At 40.2% G+C, this 16,004-nt stretch overlaps 7 protein-coding genes and 1 non-coding gene across 8 annotated transcripts; 2 read left to right on the top strand and 6 right to left on the bottom strand.

The window, feature by feature from the left end:
* Positions 1 to 359: 359 nt before the first annotated feature.
* Positions 360 to 2,261, bottom strand: NGR1 (RNA recognition motif domain-containing protein; the record flags this gene model as incomplete). Its single annotated transcript, XM_022819274.1, has 1 exon — positions 360 to 2,261. One exon carries the CDS (start codon positions 2,259 to 2,261, stop codon positions 360 to 362), a length of 1,902 nt encoding a protein of 633 aa, XP_022673772.1.
* Positions 2,262 to 4,844: 2,583 nt separating this feature from the next.
* AME1 (Ame1p) lies at positions 4,845 to 5,708 on the top strand (the record flags this gene model as incomplete). The annotated part of the gene is made up of 1 exon (XM_022819263.1): positions 4,845 to 5,708. The coding sequence occupies one exon, from the start codon at positions 4,845 to 4,847 to the stop codon at positions 5,706 to 5,708; it is 864 nt and encodes a 287-aa protein (XP_022673771.1).
* Positions 5,709 to 6,126: 418 nt separating this feature from the next.
* Positions 6,127 to 6,534, bottom strand: ERV15 (Erv15p; the record flags this gene model as incomplete). Its single annotated transcript, XM_022819252.1, has 1 exon — positions 6,127 to 6,534. One exon carries the CDS (start codon positions 6,532 to 6,534, stop codon positions 6,127 to 6,129), a length of 408 nt encoding a protein of 135 aa, XP_022673770.1.
* Positions 6,535 to 7,220: 686 nt separating this feature from the next.
* On the top strand, positions 7,221 to 7,898 carry KLMA_10239 (uncharacterized protein; the record flags this gene model as incomplete). The annotated part of the gene is made up of 1 exon (XM_022819240.1): positions 7,221 to 7,898. The coding sequence occupies one exon, from the start codon at positions 7,221 to 7,223 to the stop codon at positions 7,896 to 7,898; it is 678 nt and encodes a 225-aa protein (XP_022673769.1).
* Positions 7,899 to 8,040: 142 nt separating this feature from the next.
* KLMA_R102 lies at positions 8,041 to 8,112 on the bottom strand. The gene has a single exon. It is a non-coding gene; the product is annotated as a tRNA-Glu (tRNA).
* A 414-nt stretch (positions 8,113 to 8,526) lies between these two features.
* On the bottom strand, positions 8,527 to 9,204 carry KLMA_10238 (uncharacterized protein; the record flags this gene model as incomplete). Its single annotated transcript, XM_022819229.1, has 1 exon — positions 8,527 to 9,204. The coding sequence occupies one exon, from the start codon at positions 9,202 to 9,204 to the stop codon at positions 8,527 to 8,529; it is 678 nt and encodes a 225-aa protein (XP_022673768.1).
* Positions 9,205 to 9,675: 471 nt separating this feature from the next.
* On the bottom strand, positions 9,676 to 10,401 carry HRI1 (Hri1p; the record flags this gene model as incomplete). Its single annotated transcript, XM_022819218.1, has 1 exon — positions 9,676 to 10,401. The coding sequence occupies one exon, from the start codon at positions 10,399 to 10,401 to the stop codon at positions 9,676 to 9,678; it is 726 nt and encodes a 241-aa protein (XP_022673767.1).
* Positions 10,402 to 10,872: 471 nt separating this feature from the next.
* Positions 10,873 to 15,765, bottom strand: ULS1 (translocase ULS1; the record flags this gene model as incomplete). The annotated part of the gene is made up of 1 exon (XM_022819207.1): positions 10,873 to 15,765. One exon carries the CDS (start codon positions 15,763 to 15,765, stop codon positions 10,873 to 10,875), a length of 4,893 nt encoding a protein of 1,630 aa, XP_022673766.1.
* Positions 15,766 to 16,004: the final 239 nt, after the last annotated feature.

The raw sequence follows: 16,004 nt of genomic DNA, 5'->3' as shown, positions 1-16,004 counted from the left end.
ACAGTACAAAACACAAGGGTAACTAACTGACAAAAAAAAAAAAAAAAAAAAAAAAAAAAATAGTTATAGCTTAGGGAAAAAACAGAAGCCGCAGTGGGGGTTCGAAAGGGAGAATACACGTGACATTATGTTAGATCTCGGTGTGTCAGCGATTGTGCGCCAGAAATAAAAAAGCGATTGAAGGTATGATAGTGGATGTAGCCGACAAACATATGTGTGAACAAACATATAAGTGTGTATATATATATACCTATATATGTATGTTTGTGTGCATGTGTAGCTAGAAGTTGAAATGTGAAGGTAATAATCTATATCTATCTGTTCGAAAAAATGCCAGTGTATTTAAAGTGTGTGTGTTTTTATACGTACAAGAACGACGATGAAAGAGCAGCTGAGTTGTTTTCTGATGGTGGTGTAGAGGTTGCTGGATTCAGTCTTCCCCATGAGAGTCTGATTGGGGATCCCATTAGCACGAATCCTTGTACTCCGTTAATTGCGGCTTCGGCTTCAACTCTCTGATTGAAAGTGACGAAACCACATTGCTTGCCAGGAGGTACCTTGATATCTGTGATAGTACCAAATGCTTTAAATAGGTTGAAGAGCTGTAGTTCATTAACATTCGGGTTCAAGCCACCTACAAAAACAGTAGTACTTGGTGGTGTTATGTTGTTATTATTATTGTTGTTGTTATGGTAATGCTGGTAGTGATTGTTAAATGCATTAGTATTACCGTTACCGGTGTACGTTGATGTTGCAGTTGCAGTTGTGGTTGTTGAAGAAATTGGGGAATGTTCATTAAAAATACTCACATTGCTGTGACTTGCGTTGTTGTTGATGCTGTTGCTAATACTTGAGATCGTGGGGCTGCCGATACCTGTGCTGTTCGAGGTTATAGCAGGAGTTGGTGCTGAGGTGGTAGATGTTGTAACCGACGTGGAGCCTGTGTTCATACGATCTAGACCATCCGAGTTATTCGAAGCTGAGGGCATTTGCAACGAAACGATAACGTTGGCAGTGTCCAAAAGCATTGGGGCAGTCTGGTTCAACATGGGGTTTATGACCTGGTTGGTGGAGGTGCTGTTGTTGTTGGGGTGTTGTTGTGAGGCCATCTGCTGATTGTGAAACTGCAGTTGGCTTTGCCGCAGATGTTGTTGTTGCTGCTGCTGCTGCTGTTGCTGTTGTTGTTGTTGTTGTTGTTGTTGTTGCTGCTGTGTTAGTTGGTGCAGGTGTAACAGTTGTTGGTGTTGGGCCTGAGTCTGCGCCTGTTGTGCTTGTTGCTGGGCGTGATAGTGAGCCTGAGCCTGAGCCTGGGCTTGAGCTTGAGCTTGGGCTACGGCTTGGGCGTGAGCTCGGGCTAGGGCTTGGGCTTGGGCTTGGGATTGGGATTGGGATTGGGATTGGGCTTGGGCTTGGGCTTGATGATGATGCTTGTTTTGGTTTTGGTTTTGGTTTTGTTGAGACTGAGACTGAGACTGTGCCTGGGATTGTGGTTGACCTTGGGATATGTTATTGGACAGATGTTGCTGAGGTACGTTATTTCTTGGCGTAGCATACGCAACGCGTAACTGCCTACCCTGGAACTGAACCCCGTTCATCCCTATTAGAGCGTTTCTCCTTTCGGATTCGTTCGCAAACCTGACGAACCCAAAGCATCGCGAGGCCCCCGTTATAGGATCAGTCATCACTCTCACAGTTTTCACACTGTTGTACTTCGTTTGGAACAAAGATAGTAAATCAGCTTCAGTGGCAAACGGCGATAAGTCCCCGACAAACAACGAGAACTCCGGCGTGGGCACGATAGTCGAATGTAGCGTCGCTCCGTTGGCCCAATTTAGCCTGAATTTGCGCTTCCCATCGTCATTAGTCCTTTTCGAAGAAGTTGTATTGCATGGAATGTTCGGAATCGGCGTCGCATTCAACGATAATCCCTGTTGGGCATCTTCAAACGACTCGAACTCGACAAAGCAGTAGCCCGCATGATGCAAATTGGTCTTGTTTGGGTCAATGAATGAGACGCCGTTGATTTCCAAGGCGCTACTCGATGCGCTATTCGAGTTCGAATTCGACGCCGTATTGATCGGAATCAAGGCATTGGTCTTGCTCTTGATGAGTTTCACCTTCACGGACTTTCCAAGACTCATCCATATGGATACAATTATGAGTTCATCGAAACCCGGGTCTAGATCGCCCATCCATAGTGTCCGTGGGAGTTCGTTCGAAGACTGTAGGGTCGTACTTGGTGGTGCTGGGATAACAGGCATTTCTTCTTCTTAATCGCTGTTATTCAGTCTGTGTCTGTGTTAGTGTCTGTGCAATGTGATGCGATGAGCAATAATAATATAATAATATATGAATCACACTGACAATTAAGTCTAAATGAAAATGAAAATGAAATACAGAAGGAAGACGTCCGTCGGTATGGCGTGTCACTTGATATAGTGTGTGTTCTCTTTTTTTTTTCTGGGGTATATGATACAATACAGCACACAGTTCGCTAGGATGCCTGGTGTCGTGTATACTTCTACAACTCAAAAATTCTCGGACTCTGCTGCGGTCGCAATGTTGAAGCAGATCAGTACGAAAAAAGATCAAAAGATCAAAAGATCAAACTTGGAGAGGAAAAAAAAAAAGGATCGATCGCGATGCCGCAACGTCACAAAAGCAAAAACAAAAACGAAAAAATAAAAAAAAAAATTAGAGTAGAATGTCTAAAATGCTGGGGAACAAGGAAACCGAAGAGTAATAATTATAATAATCGCAAGAGCTTTTATGTTTACTCTATACCCTATCCTTAGTAGTATGATCAAATGGTGGAACCCAAAAATAAAATCGAATAAACTACCCTCGCGTCTTGTTTATGTGGGTGTCGGACTTTCTCTTTCAAATCAAACCTTATATACCGTAGTGCGAAGTAAAGGTTTGCTTTGATATTTGCCAAGTGTAATAGTAGTCACCAGTGGTGAGAGTGTGTGGGAAAAAAATAATATTAATCCAAAATACCAAACCCGAAATCAAATACGATGAGCAATGGCAATGCCAGTCCAAAAAACAAAAAACAAAAAATGCAACTAGTTAGGTAGTTAGCTAGCTAATTTAGTCAACGCGCGCGCACAAGCAATTAGATTAAAAATTAAAATAGATCAAATTGAATTGAGCTGGATTGATGAGTATCCGTTGCGAGAAAGAGAGCAGATCAAAAGAAAGGATGGGAAAACGAGAAGGAAACAAAATGAAATAAAATGAAATTAAAAAAAAAAAAAAAAAAAAAACAATAGTGTGCTATTGAAGGAAACTCGCTTATGTGAAACGGAAGCAGGATAGACCAGAACAAATAACTCTTCAGAGAGTGGGGGTTTTGGCTTCTTATGAAAAACCTATTATTGTGTTTAGGACAGGATGCTACTGCAGTTGAGACCCCAGCTCTGTCTCTGATCTCTAGTGCAAAGAGCAAAGTGGAATCACCGGTATGGTCGGCTATATATACATATATATAATATGATACTAAAGGCTTGTGCTAGTGTTTCTGCTTTTGCTTCCTGTAAACCAAATACTTCCTGCTGACACGATTGGTCTACGTCATCGAAGGAAGCCAAAAATAATAAAAATAATAAAAAAAAACAACACTCACACACAGCACAAGAAAATTAAGCAAATAAACTACGGACAGGCTGCATGTTGATAAGTAGTGTAGCCAACAAAACAGTTTTTTTGGAATACTGGTATTCCCATGGGTATGCATGGTATGCGCTTGGGAATGCTCTTGGGCAAAGGCATCTCGAGTGGGTGGTAGACAATGGTGAGGAAGCAAAGCGTGTATTTTCGTTTTGTGCATGGGGGGCATCGTCGTTTCCACGCCATAGAACACGCCGCGTAACAACGCCGACATTTTCCTGTAGTACAGGACGTTCCAAGGATCAAGTTTGTTGGTTGGCTTGCTGCGAAAAAGTGAGTGGGAGGAAGTAGGTTTCTATTTAAAGAAAAGCGAGAAACAGCGAAAAATGGCGAGGGCGAAGGCGAAGGACAACAAATATCAAATAAAAAAAAAAAAATTATGTACGTTTTGCACTGGGCATTAAGTCCAGTCCGGTGGAAGAGAGTTTGGCGCTGCTGCCCAGTGGCGGGTGTAGGGAATGGAGTGTGGAGGAACTTCCGAGTCGAGACGTATATTTGCTGAGTGATGATGGGATGGGGGATCGGATTCGAATCCGAATCAGTAAGGGCAGGGGGGACTAGGGACTAGGGACTGGGGACTGGAGGCTGGGGACTGGGAACAGGCCCAGCCCGGTCCAACCCGGTCCAGTCCAGCCACACACAGACCCTGGCATTTAATTGCCTAGGTCCATTGCCCTAACCAAGCGTAGTCTAATCTAGGCTAGTCTATGTCTAGGCTAGCCCAGTCCAGTCCAGTCTAGAGCCGTCCGCCGGCTAAGGCCGCGGAACCCGCGTAGCCACATTCGCGATCGGTACCAGGCTGAAACAGGGCGGGCAAGCGTCCGTTCTGGAGGGGCAGAAACAGAACAAGGGGAGACCGGACGGGAAAAGAAAAGCAAGAAACCGGAAAAAATAAGATGAAAACCCACAGAATTGGGAAACACACAAAAACAGAGGAAAATGTAGTCACGTGTGTTTCACGTGGTGTTCGTTTGTGTTTTTTTTTTGATTTCGATTTTCGTGAATTCCCTTACTCTGTGTAGCTTAGCTAACTTCGGTAATGGCATTAAACAACTAACATCCAGCATTTAATGGTGAATGTAGTGAAGTAGATCAGATATACGGTGCTGGATTCGGTTTTATTCGGTTCAACAAACACTGGAACAGTGTGTTCGCGCGGCAAAGATAGGATTATGAGTGTGAGAGAGACGGATGAATTGAGACAGCGGCATTTGAAGCTGCTTTACCGGCTACGTGGTAGCGCATCGCGCACTATTGATTACGATGTGGTTATCGAGCAAGAACAAGAGCAAGAGCAAGAGCAGCAGCAGCAGCAGCAGGAACCAGAGCGGGAACCGGAACTGGACCCAGTATACGAGCAAGAGCAAGATGAAATGCCAGAGCTGGGCGATGATGCCCCAGACCTAGGGAATTTTCAAGCAGACGAGTACGGTTCTGATGATCACGTGATGTTGCCGGAGCAGCCAGTGGAAGTGGACCTCGCGCGGTTTGAGCATATGACTCTGCCGCAGCTATCCACACCTCTCACTTCGATGGCTACCATCGATGTGTTGCGAAGGCTGCTGGAAACGGTGCTCCAGTCAACTATCGAAGACAGGATTTCGCAGTTTCGCAGAGCAGGCTCTGCAAGACTCAAACTGAAGCTGAAGCTTGAGATTAAAATCCTTCAGCGGTTCCTGCAACAGTGCGTCCAGGACCTCTCAACGCTATCGGACCTCAACCTTTCAAACAATGACTTGGTGTATAGACTGAAGCAAATCTCATTGCTCAAGAACTCATTATCCCAGTCACTTCTACAAGTTAGAAGCTCCGCTACCACATATGAGGAACCTCAATTGGCTGTCGCCCAAAACCAAGTAGTACTGGATAACTTTAAACGCATCAATGAGCTTATCATGCTGCAAAGGAATCCAGACGAGGAGTCAAGTAATCGGAACTTGCCTCCGGATACCGCGAAGATTGACCCTAACTCCAAATCAGGGCTCTTATCAGAGTTACGAAAGCTTAACGAAGGCATACAAAATATAACAAACTGACTGACTAACTGACTGACTAACTAACTAACTAAGTTAAATCTCAAACTATATGCTAGTCGTACACTGATATGTGTTTGTAATGTATAATGTATTAATAATACTTCTCCCCTTCTTTATGCTTGTATGAGTGGGGTTGGTTCATTTTAATTTTTTTCGTATTTGGAACAGTGTAATAGTAGTAGTAGTAGTAGTAGTTAATAGATAAATTCATTTCATTTGATACAGAAAGTTCAAGTCTCCTACTGGTCAGCACATTCTTGATTACAATAAGCCCTTACGTCCATTCACAAACGACAGACGTCTCGTTGATTAGACTTTACAGAAGAAGAAAAAAATTGGTGATAGGGGGAGTCAAAAAAAGGATATAGCTTATGTGTGGGTAGTATTCCCTTTTACTTGGCAATCTTGGTTCATCGAATTACTCGCTGGCTGCAATTAAAGCCATGATCATTCTGTACAAGTAGAAGAAGAACAAGAACAAATAGAACGCCAATTTGATGAAAGATTCTCTCTTATGTTTACCTAAAGTTCTGAAAATTTCAGTAGCATCCAATAGTTGCTGCTTGTTGTAGAATTTGTTCACATTGTAGGCAAGAACTCCCAGGTTAATCAAGAATACAAACCAATATCCATTCAACAAAAACAATATGGAGATAACACCTTGTAGTACGGCTTCAGGAAGAATCAATTTGTTTACCTTAGAACATAATTCAATTGGGTTAATGTAGTCCGCTTCTAAATCAGCATATAAAATGGTAAAATGAACTTGGGCAAACAAGTTCACACAGTTGGCTACAACAGCAAATATAAACAACCAAACACCCATCTCGGTTCCTAGATTTCAAATCAAATAGCAGTGTTCTATTTCGTTTCTTAACTACCAAATTAATCAATACAAGTAGTTAGCTCGTTAACTCTTTCAAAGCTTGCTGGCTATTATACCGTTTTCCTTCAATGTAAAGTTCTTGTCCTTCTTTTATTCTACTTTTTCTGATATTCGGTTTCGTCCTATTTTCTAGCAATCGGTAGTTCCAGAAAAAAAAAAAAAAAAAAAAAAAAAAACAAACACTTGAAGGAAAAAAAAAAAGAGATTGTTATGCATTTTGTTACCCGGGTTTGCGACACTTTATTGTGTCACATTTTACCAGGATCAGAACGGATTTTGCAAACTGGCACTCATTCGGGCGCCGTAAAGGTACCAATTACCTTCCTGTTTTTCCGATGTTTCTCCTCTTTGTTTCTTTGTATTATTGAATCACAAGTGTTATGTGTTTTAGTTTTTTTTGGTGTTTGCTCTGATTTTGATTTCTGTTACGCAATCCGACGTCAGTTATCTTTCTGCTGGTAACTTCATAATACTGTCACAAATTGTGATTAATAAACCAGAACTGAAAGATTTGATCCAAGAGAAAGAAAAAAGGATAAAGCACCGGACTTATTGAGTAGAAACATTGCATACTCGCTGCTATACACTTATTGCTAAGAAAGAAAAAAATATATCAATTTAAAAATATGGAATTGCCTGCATTGGTTCATTGTGCTGAACATGATCCAAATGAAGGTATATTTGTAGATTATTGCTATAACACTGTGGGATCTTTTTCTTCAACGGCTTCTACTCTAAGGCTAAGAACTGGTAAGAATTGTATGAAAATTGAATACCATGATGAGAATGGGGATGGGTTCTCGTCCCCTACTGAGAACACTATATATGAAAAGAAGGAAGCATCTTTGACTTATAACAAAAATGCAAATTCACAAAATAGTAGGACAGACTCTAACATCAGCAATGTGGTGTCTTTGTTGAACTATCAAGCAAGTGAATTACTGGACCAAAGACAAACACTTACGACAAAATGGCGCCTTGAGTTTAGTCTGGCGGTTCAGAAGTTTCAGTTTGCTGTCACCGAACTATTCGACACGTCTTCAACAGGGTTCGAATTCATTACCGTTTCGGTAAAATTACCAAGGAACGATCCCAAAAAATGGTATCATTATATCACACATAGTACCTATCAACAAATTTTGACGTTTTTCCATTTTCATGATTTATCCAATGTGCACAGATTGAACAAGAACGCTGTATCATGTGATCAACAGCGTATATTAGAGGAGGTATGGATATTAGATGGTAATGAAAGTGAAGGAAGGGGTATGATTCATAATCTAGAGTCACTAATGTGGGTTTAGAGATGATAGTTGACGCAACAGACTTTTTATTGATACTCTATATATGGTTTCATAAGTAATAATATATTTTAATAAAAGCTCAAAAAATAAAAAAATAATTTCAATAACAACTGTTCAGAAGCTTTGAAATTATTAAACAATACTCCGATACGGGGAGTCGAACCCCGGTCTCCACGGTGAAAGCGTGATGTGATAGCCGTTACACTATATCGGATAAGTTTTTATTGATGTTGTTGACTTGTAAACTTTGGTTACAGTTCTTTCTTCATTGTCATGTGAGCAAAGTAGATCTACCATTGTATATCTACTACTAACCTTCTTCGCATATAACTCCGAAACCCTTTAAAGAAATGAGCCCAAAGCAAAAAGAAAATCGATTAGAATGCCAAATCTCAATGTAGATTCGGATTAAAACAGTAGTATCGACAACCATGTAACTAGTAACTGGAACAAATATACTTTTTAAGTAATTCGTAAATAAGCGTACATAATAATATATGATATGGTGGTAACTGCAAAACTATATTGCCATAATAATGAAAATTACATTCCCTTGTTGTTCTTGAAAATAACTCTTAAAAGTATGCGAAATTAGAAACCTTTTCTTGTGCATTTTGTAAGTAATAGTCTAAGGGTAGACTCTTTTCCAGGGGAATTGCACATTTCGTGTACTCAACCCTCTCATGAATTGACCAAATATTTCTTCTAAGTTAGACCCGTACTGGTATACAACACTGTTGTCAAATATTCTTATACATTGGTATGATCCGTTATATTCCACTATTCCCTGGCTAAACCGGCCAATTTTGATCAGTCTTCCGCGGGCATTCCCTTTCGAATCCTCCGGTAATTCCCAAATAAATGACTGAATTTCAGAAGCTTTAAGGCCATTGCTAACGCTAGTCGCTACTAAATGTTCGGGTGTTGAATGTAGTGAATCTATGGACCTCCACACCTCTTTGTATTTCATAACCTGTTTCCTGTCAACATTGTACATTTCCCCTTCTTCAAGTCTACTTTTGTCTGCCAATGTCTTGAAATGCCCTGTATCCGCACTGTGCTCCGAATTTTGCCCATGCACTGAGTCCAATTCGTGTACAAACTGGATGGAAAACTCATATCCTTCCTTCGTGGGGATTTCTACCTCTTTCCCAGTAATAAGCCACTGAGGTACATTACTCTCTAGACTAATTCTTGCATCTACAAATTTCCCATCTGGGGCTGTCAAAATCCATGTGCTTGTGTCCTCCTTTGGAGCTTCATCACCCCATTGGATGGACACCCTATTAGAAAACACTGGCTCCATCTTGTAATAAAAGTATTTACTTACCTTTTACTCTGATAGTAGTGAAGTTGTATAACGATTGTTGCTACTTAGAAACCACAGAACAGACTTAACTTGAATCAAAAGCTCGTCCATGAACACATCAAAGTTGTTTAAATGAGTTCACAGTCAATTGTTGACTGAGTGATCGGCAATGCGTTTATATACATCCTTCTAAACTAACGAAGCCGTTCGTATATCTGTACATGGCTGCCAAGAAGGTGGAATGTTCGTTTTCGCTTCAAAAAGTGGAGCTATTTGCCCACACTACAATCAAGTTCAGAAGCATTGATGTAATCACCTTATTCAAAAAGGAAAAAAAAAAAAAAAAAATAGATGCATAAGAGTGAAAGCCCGAAGAAGAATAAGAGAAGGACTTGGCTATGTTTTTACAAAAAATGAGATGTTCCTGCTACTTCTACAAACGTGATATATTATTATGAGAGCGTTACTTCATAAGTTGGATTCAATCACGGACCATTCCACACCGTTTGAAGTGGTCTTTGAGCCTTCCTTCAAGAGGAGTTCCGTGGGGAACTTGGCAGCATCCGGTCCGAACTTGAACAAGTCTTTGACCGACTTATTGGCATCGATTTGGGAACGCACCAAGTTAACACCCTTCAGAGTGTTTTCGCCTTTCTTGAACAAAATACCTTGCACCCAGTTACCTACAATAACGACCAAACCTTCGTATTCGGAGTTGTCAGTATGTAAAGCAATAGAAGTTGCGTTAGGGTCCACATCATTTCCGTGACTCAACTCAACGAACTCCAATCTTGTTGGATCAATTGGTTGCCATAGTTCTCTGAACTTGACTTCCGCTCCATCTGGGCCAAATGGGAACACAGACCCGGTTTCTTCAACCAGACCGGCATCCCAAGTCTTGAAAACAGTCTTGATCACACCGCGATGGGTTTCAGGGATTTCTAGCTTGACATTCGTGTCAAACTTGAAGTTGAAATCCAATCCATTGCTTCTTTCGTCAATCTTTCTCACTTCAAGGGTGTCACTAGTACCACCAAATGCCCATTCAAATGGGAACTCCTTACCTTCTCCATTAACAAAAGGTCTTAGTGAGACATAATGCCCTTTGTTGGTAGTAGAAGATAGAGTAATCGTAGTCTCGTTTGGACCGTTTGGAATAATCTCAAATAGGACTCTCTTTGTTAAGGAAACCATTATGTATAGCCTGTTGTTTCTTGGTTAAGTGCTAAAAAGAACTACTCTCTCCAACTGCGTGAGTATATCAGACCCTATCTATGTCTGAATGAGAAAATTATTGAACAATAATTATCCCTCTTATATATGTAAAAATATATATGAGAACAGAGATAAATAAATACCTTAACAACATATCTAATGTTAATTATTAGTAGAAAGGAACGGTGTGTCCTTTCATTCATTAGTTGCGTGGGATGGCGAGATGACAAACTTTTTTCCCTAATTCGCCTTTTTTTTCCCAACGGTCAACTGTTCGCCTGGCGTATTCCTTTAAAAAAAAAAAAAAAAAAAAAAAAAATCAATTGAAAAAACCCTGCAGGACAAGTCCGGCTGATACAGCAAAGTCAACAAACGAGTAAAAAAAATACCGGTAACGAACTCCAATGGGTTTCTCGGATGCCGGATTATTTCTGGCTTGCATAGTAGGGCTCACTCTAATGCATTCAAACCAAACAAGAAACCTAGCTCTCTTCTTCCCAACTTATTGACCTCTCTAATTTGTGTTGGATCCATGGCTAAATTGACAAGGACTTTTTTCTTGTTTTGCAATTCAACAATTCTGTCTTCGACCGAGGACTTGATCAACAAGCGATGGACATAGACCTCCCTTTCTTGTGAGATTCTGTGGCATCTGTCCATTGCCTGGTCTTCGACAAAAGGATTCCAAAATGGATCCGCAAGGATCACGTGATTTGCGCATGTAAGCGTTAAACCGGAGTTACCTGCTTTCATGGAAATGAGCATTATTCTGTACTGTTTGTCCTGGAAGAACGTTTCGATGCACGCACCTCTCTGGCTTGATGACATACTTCCATCGTAGGTGAGGAAGTTGAGATTGAGTTTTTTCTTGATGAAGTATCCTAAAATCTCGAAGAAAATGGTGAATTGGGAGAAGATCACAATTTTCTCGTCATCGTTGGAATCGACCACCTTTTTGATAATGTCCAAACACATTTCGACCTTTTTTGACTCGGAGAGGTTTTCGTAGTCAATTTTATAACCATTTTTCAATCTTCTCTTCTGTTCTCCTACAACGTTGTCGTACTCGGACTTCAAATTTTCGATAGAATAGCCGAGATTGGCTACTTGATCATATAACTGGTAGCTCACTATCTGTTTGTCATTGTTCATCTTTTTGCATACAAGACACGGAATATTCACAGAATTCGTACCTTTAGGCCCGAAAGCGGCGTTCGGTTCTAACTTACCGTTATCGACGAAGGATTCGACGCATTGTGTACACAAACAGTGACCGCATGCGCTTAAAATTGCCATGGAGTTGAGGTCCATCTGCTCCATACAAAATGGACATGTCATTTCATCTAGGCAGACATTTATGGTGTTCACGACTGCAGAATCTTGTGTCATTCTCTTAGCAGTGAAGAATAGTGGTTTCCAGTCCTTTTCGAAATCTTTACCATGGATAATTTTGGCACTCTCCGCTTTCGACTCACCGATCTTCACTAGTTCTGAGTGTAAGCAGGCTTGTCTTAGTCTTAATAGTAGCGTCAAGATACTCGAATAGGCACCTTGTCTTTGCTTGCTTTCTAGCATGATTTTGGCCTTTTCTTTCGATTTCCCTTCAAGTGCTTGGTAGAATTTTTCTTCTTCGCCTTCTAGTTTATCAGATACTTCTAATATCTTCTTTTCCGGAAGCTCTAATATAGGCTTTCCATCAATTTGTGATGTCTTCGTTCTACGTAGCATTATAGCTCTGAGTAAAACTTGGACCTTCTTCATTGCACGTTTCCTTTCGCTATCGTTATAGTCATGGGCTTTTTTCATGTTCAACACAACACCTATATCTGCATGAAATTTGGCCTCTTTATTGTATGGTGGTATCCTCAAATATTTTAATAGTGAATATAACTCATCTATATTATTTTGAATTGGGGTACCAGATAAAGCCCATCTATATGTTGATGAAATTGTGCAACAAGCCCTAGCTGCCTGTGTTTTCTTGTTTTTGATGTTCTGTGCTTCATCTAAGATAATCCTATAAAATTCTGATTCGTTACGATAGAATGGAGAGAAGTATTCAGACTTTTTCTTTATTTGATTCATCAACTTAATATCAACGGCATGAATATCAGGTTGCTTTCCATCAGTCTTCCAACTAGCTGGCCAATGTTTTTTTAACTCGCTAGCAAGTGTTTGGTATGATACAAGAACTATATCATACTGAGCAATATCTTCCCAAGTCTTGAATTTATTAATGTTGTTTTCTCCTCCTCCATAAATTATCACTTTAAGATTTGCGTCCCTCTTAATTTTAACTGCAGCCTCATCTTTCCATACCCTCAAAACAGACACAGGAGCAACAACAAGAGTTGTTTTAACCTTTGATTCTGGTTCCGGTTTGTTTGATACAATTAATGCTAGACTTTGGACCGTTTTGCCTAAACCCATATCATCAGCCAATAAACCTCCTTTTTTGGAAGACTTTTCCATAGATAGTAACCAGCGTAGCCCTTGCCTCTGGTGCTTTAATAGATTAACTGTAAGTTCATTTGGAGTCATTTCCTCACCTTCTACTTCTGTTTCAATTTCTTTAAGACCTTCTAGCAAATCTCTCAAGGAAGAAGCATCCGACGCATTATAGATATTGGTCATTCTCAAGGATTGATCCATTCTTGAATTGTAATTTTGAATAACATCATCTATGTTTTCATCGTTATCCGAATCGTAAGTTACGAAATCTTCTTCCTTTATGGTGTTTCGACCAATGATTGCTAATTCATCGTCATCAATATATTGTTCGGGGATCACAAACCCTAGTTCATTAAGACGTTCGAGAGATTTAGGGATGCTATTGAGATAAGAAAATAAATCTAAGACGTCTATACTCATTTGAACCGTAGATTTCCACATTGATGGTACCGTATTTGCCCTAAATTCCATGGATATCTTAAAAAAGCTTAGTATGTTTGATAGCGCACTGACCATAGTATCTTGACTCTTTTTGTTCAATGAGAGATTTGTCGATAAATTAATTATTGCTTCTTCGATTTCATCCCTCATAGAGTTTATAGATGAGGTGGAAGGTGGTTCGCTTGACTTCTTTACTGAACTTTGTCCCGATACGTACAAATCCTCGTCTAATGACTGCGATTGGGCTTTAATGACTGGTGAATTTGTCAAATCTGTTGGTTCGGTTTTGAAGTATCCATCGTCACCATTACTGGAATGTGTTTGGAGCGCTTTCAAGTAAGAACCATCTATGATAGCTTGAAATGTTAGTTCTACACTGGTTATTTTACAACCACTCTTTTTCAATGTTGAAAGTGAGAGCTTGAAGCTTTCTATTTTCATCTCATGAAAGATAGCTTTATCCGCTGATCTTTCAATTCCTTTTTCAAGAGTCTGTAAGAGGGTAAGAATATTCCCCTTCTCGTGAATAGTCTTTGTTTCATCATTCTGCAGTAGATCTTTTGCAGTTTCGATGGCTTTTATTGAAAATTCTGGATAGTATCTCCACGTGAATCCCAACTTATCCAAAACTTCGTTGCAATAGACTAGCATAATTCCAGATGAATATAATATATGCGCAGCATGGCATATTTCATCTGTATTAAACTGAGGTGTCTTGCTGTCTCCATTGAGCTCTATGGCCTCATACTCTTTAATGAAACTAGTGAGACATCCCAGTGAATGGAATATGGTGTTTAATTCTTCCCTTGGGCGAGAAGATTGGTTTCTTAATCTTGATTCCATCTTCTGAATACTCATTAAAAAGTATTCGGTATCAACAAAGTCATGCCATGAGAGTCCGAGTTTGTGTAACGCCTCAGCTGTAAGAGGAAGGTTGATGTTTAACCTTTCCAATCGAACCATTAATTGGTAAAGTTTCTTTATTAAGGTCGGATCGAAGGTACCATCACCTTCAAGGGAATAGGTAATAAAGCTCTTCAGAATATCCAAGTCTGTTAAGAGTTTCTCAACTTTTTGGCTCTGTGATGGTTCTTCTAATAGTCGAGCCTTCAATCGTCTTAATTCTTCGAATACCTGCACAGAATCTATAGCCTTGTTAATATCGTATTTAAGCCTCTTCATCTCTTCCATCACAAAGGGAATCCGTACTCCCAGTTGTTCAAGACGCAGCATTGCGTGAACAATTCTATTATAATGGCCAGAGTGATTGATTATTTGCTTTGAGTGGTTTAGATAACCATTTTGAACAATATTTGCATAATGTTTAATTTGATTTTTCTCCGCATCAGGTCGGTTAAGCTTGTCAGCTAAAGAATACAACTGCTCCATATTTCTCTTGAACTTTGTTTCATTTGACACAGTATCGTTTACCCTTGATAATTCTTCGTCATATAAATTTAGTTCTTTGAACCTTTGGAAAACGTATGGCATCTTTATACCTTGTGCCGTAAGTTCTGTTAATACGTGATATATTGCGGCTTTGATGAAAGCGGAAGTTGGTCGCATGTGGTAAATATCCGATTCGAACGAAAGCAAACGATCGCAAAGTTGAGATATGTGGTTCTTGTTCCCCTCTGGTCTCGATGTTTCCCTCAACAGCTCTTTCACCTTATAGATAGTTCCAACGAAAAGGTCATGGCTCTTCCTATTAGTGATAACATCCTTCGGGACGGCCACAAGTTCGGGAATCATAGTAGTTTCGTACTGATCCGATTTTCTTTCCAGTTCTTCGTGCAGCTCGGCGATATTATGTTCTGTAGCAGCCAGCTGGTCTCTTATAGCATAGAGTTTTGTCCTTGTGGCTGCTGTGCGTTGTTGTGCTGATAATAGTTGCTGTCGCAGATCGGACAAAAGGTTTTTTTGTGAAGGAATGGTTGGATGTTCCCCGTAAAGCTGCTGTAGCGATCTGTACTTGAGCTGTATAGTGTCTTCAAAGTCCTTGCGACGGGCTAATTTATTGGTTAGAACTTCAATCATACTGTGTAGTTTTCTCATTTGATCTCTCGCCCTTTTCATTGTCGCCAAAGCATCGCGTTGGTCCTGGTTACGTTTCTCGTTAGCCCTGTTATCCGTTTCAACTCGCTGACTATTGTTGTCGTTCATACTCTTTTTATTCCGATCCTTCTCCTCCTCTTCGTCTTCGCTGGATAATACAATCACATTCGACGCCGAACCTGATGGCGAAAAAGAACTTGTCAGTTCAGTAAGCCCTTCTTCACTCTTGAACTGTTTCGCGCCCATTTGAAGCTCAGGAATCATCTCTGTACCACTGAGACTTCTTTTTAACCCTCTACTAGGCTTCGGCGTCTCCTTCCCACTCTCCGGTGTCTCACTGTCCCCTTCATCCTCTAACGTTAAATTGACTATAGGTACTTCATCACTTTCTGACATCTGAATTCCCAGTATTCTTCGTGTCTGACTATTACAATATATGTCTTTCAATCCTTCGGGACACAAAGTGGCGCCCTTATCGTATTGCCAACCTCAAATAACCTAGTTGATAACAAGAATTCACTTGTTGTCTAGGAAATCGGAATAAAAAAAAACACACACACACGTAAAGGTGGCTCCTTTTCAAACCAAAGTTGGTGCTAAAATACTATAGCTGTTTCAAAAAAAAATTTACCAAT

This window comes from Kluyveromyces marxianus, chromosome 1 (assembly GCF_001417885.1).
Source record: "Kluyveromyces marxianus DMKU3-1042 DNA, complete genome, chromosome 1".
Classification (NCBI taxonomy): Eukaryota; Fungi; Ascomycota; class Saccharomycetes; order Saccharomycetales; family Saccharomycetaceae; genus Kluyveromyces; species Kluyveromyces marxianus.
This window is presented reverse-complemented; position numbering and strand designations above follow the sequence as displayed.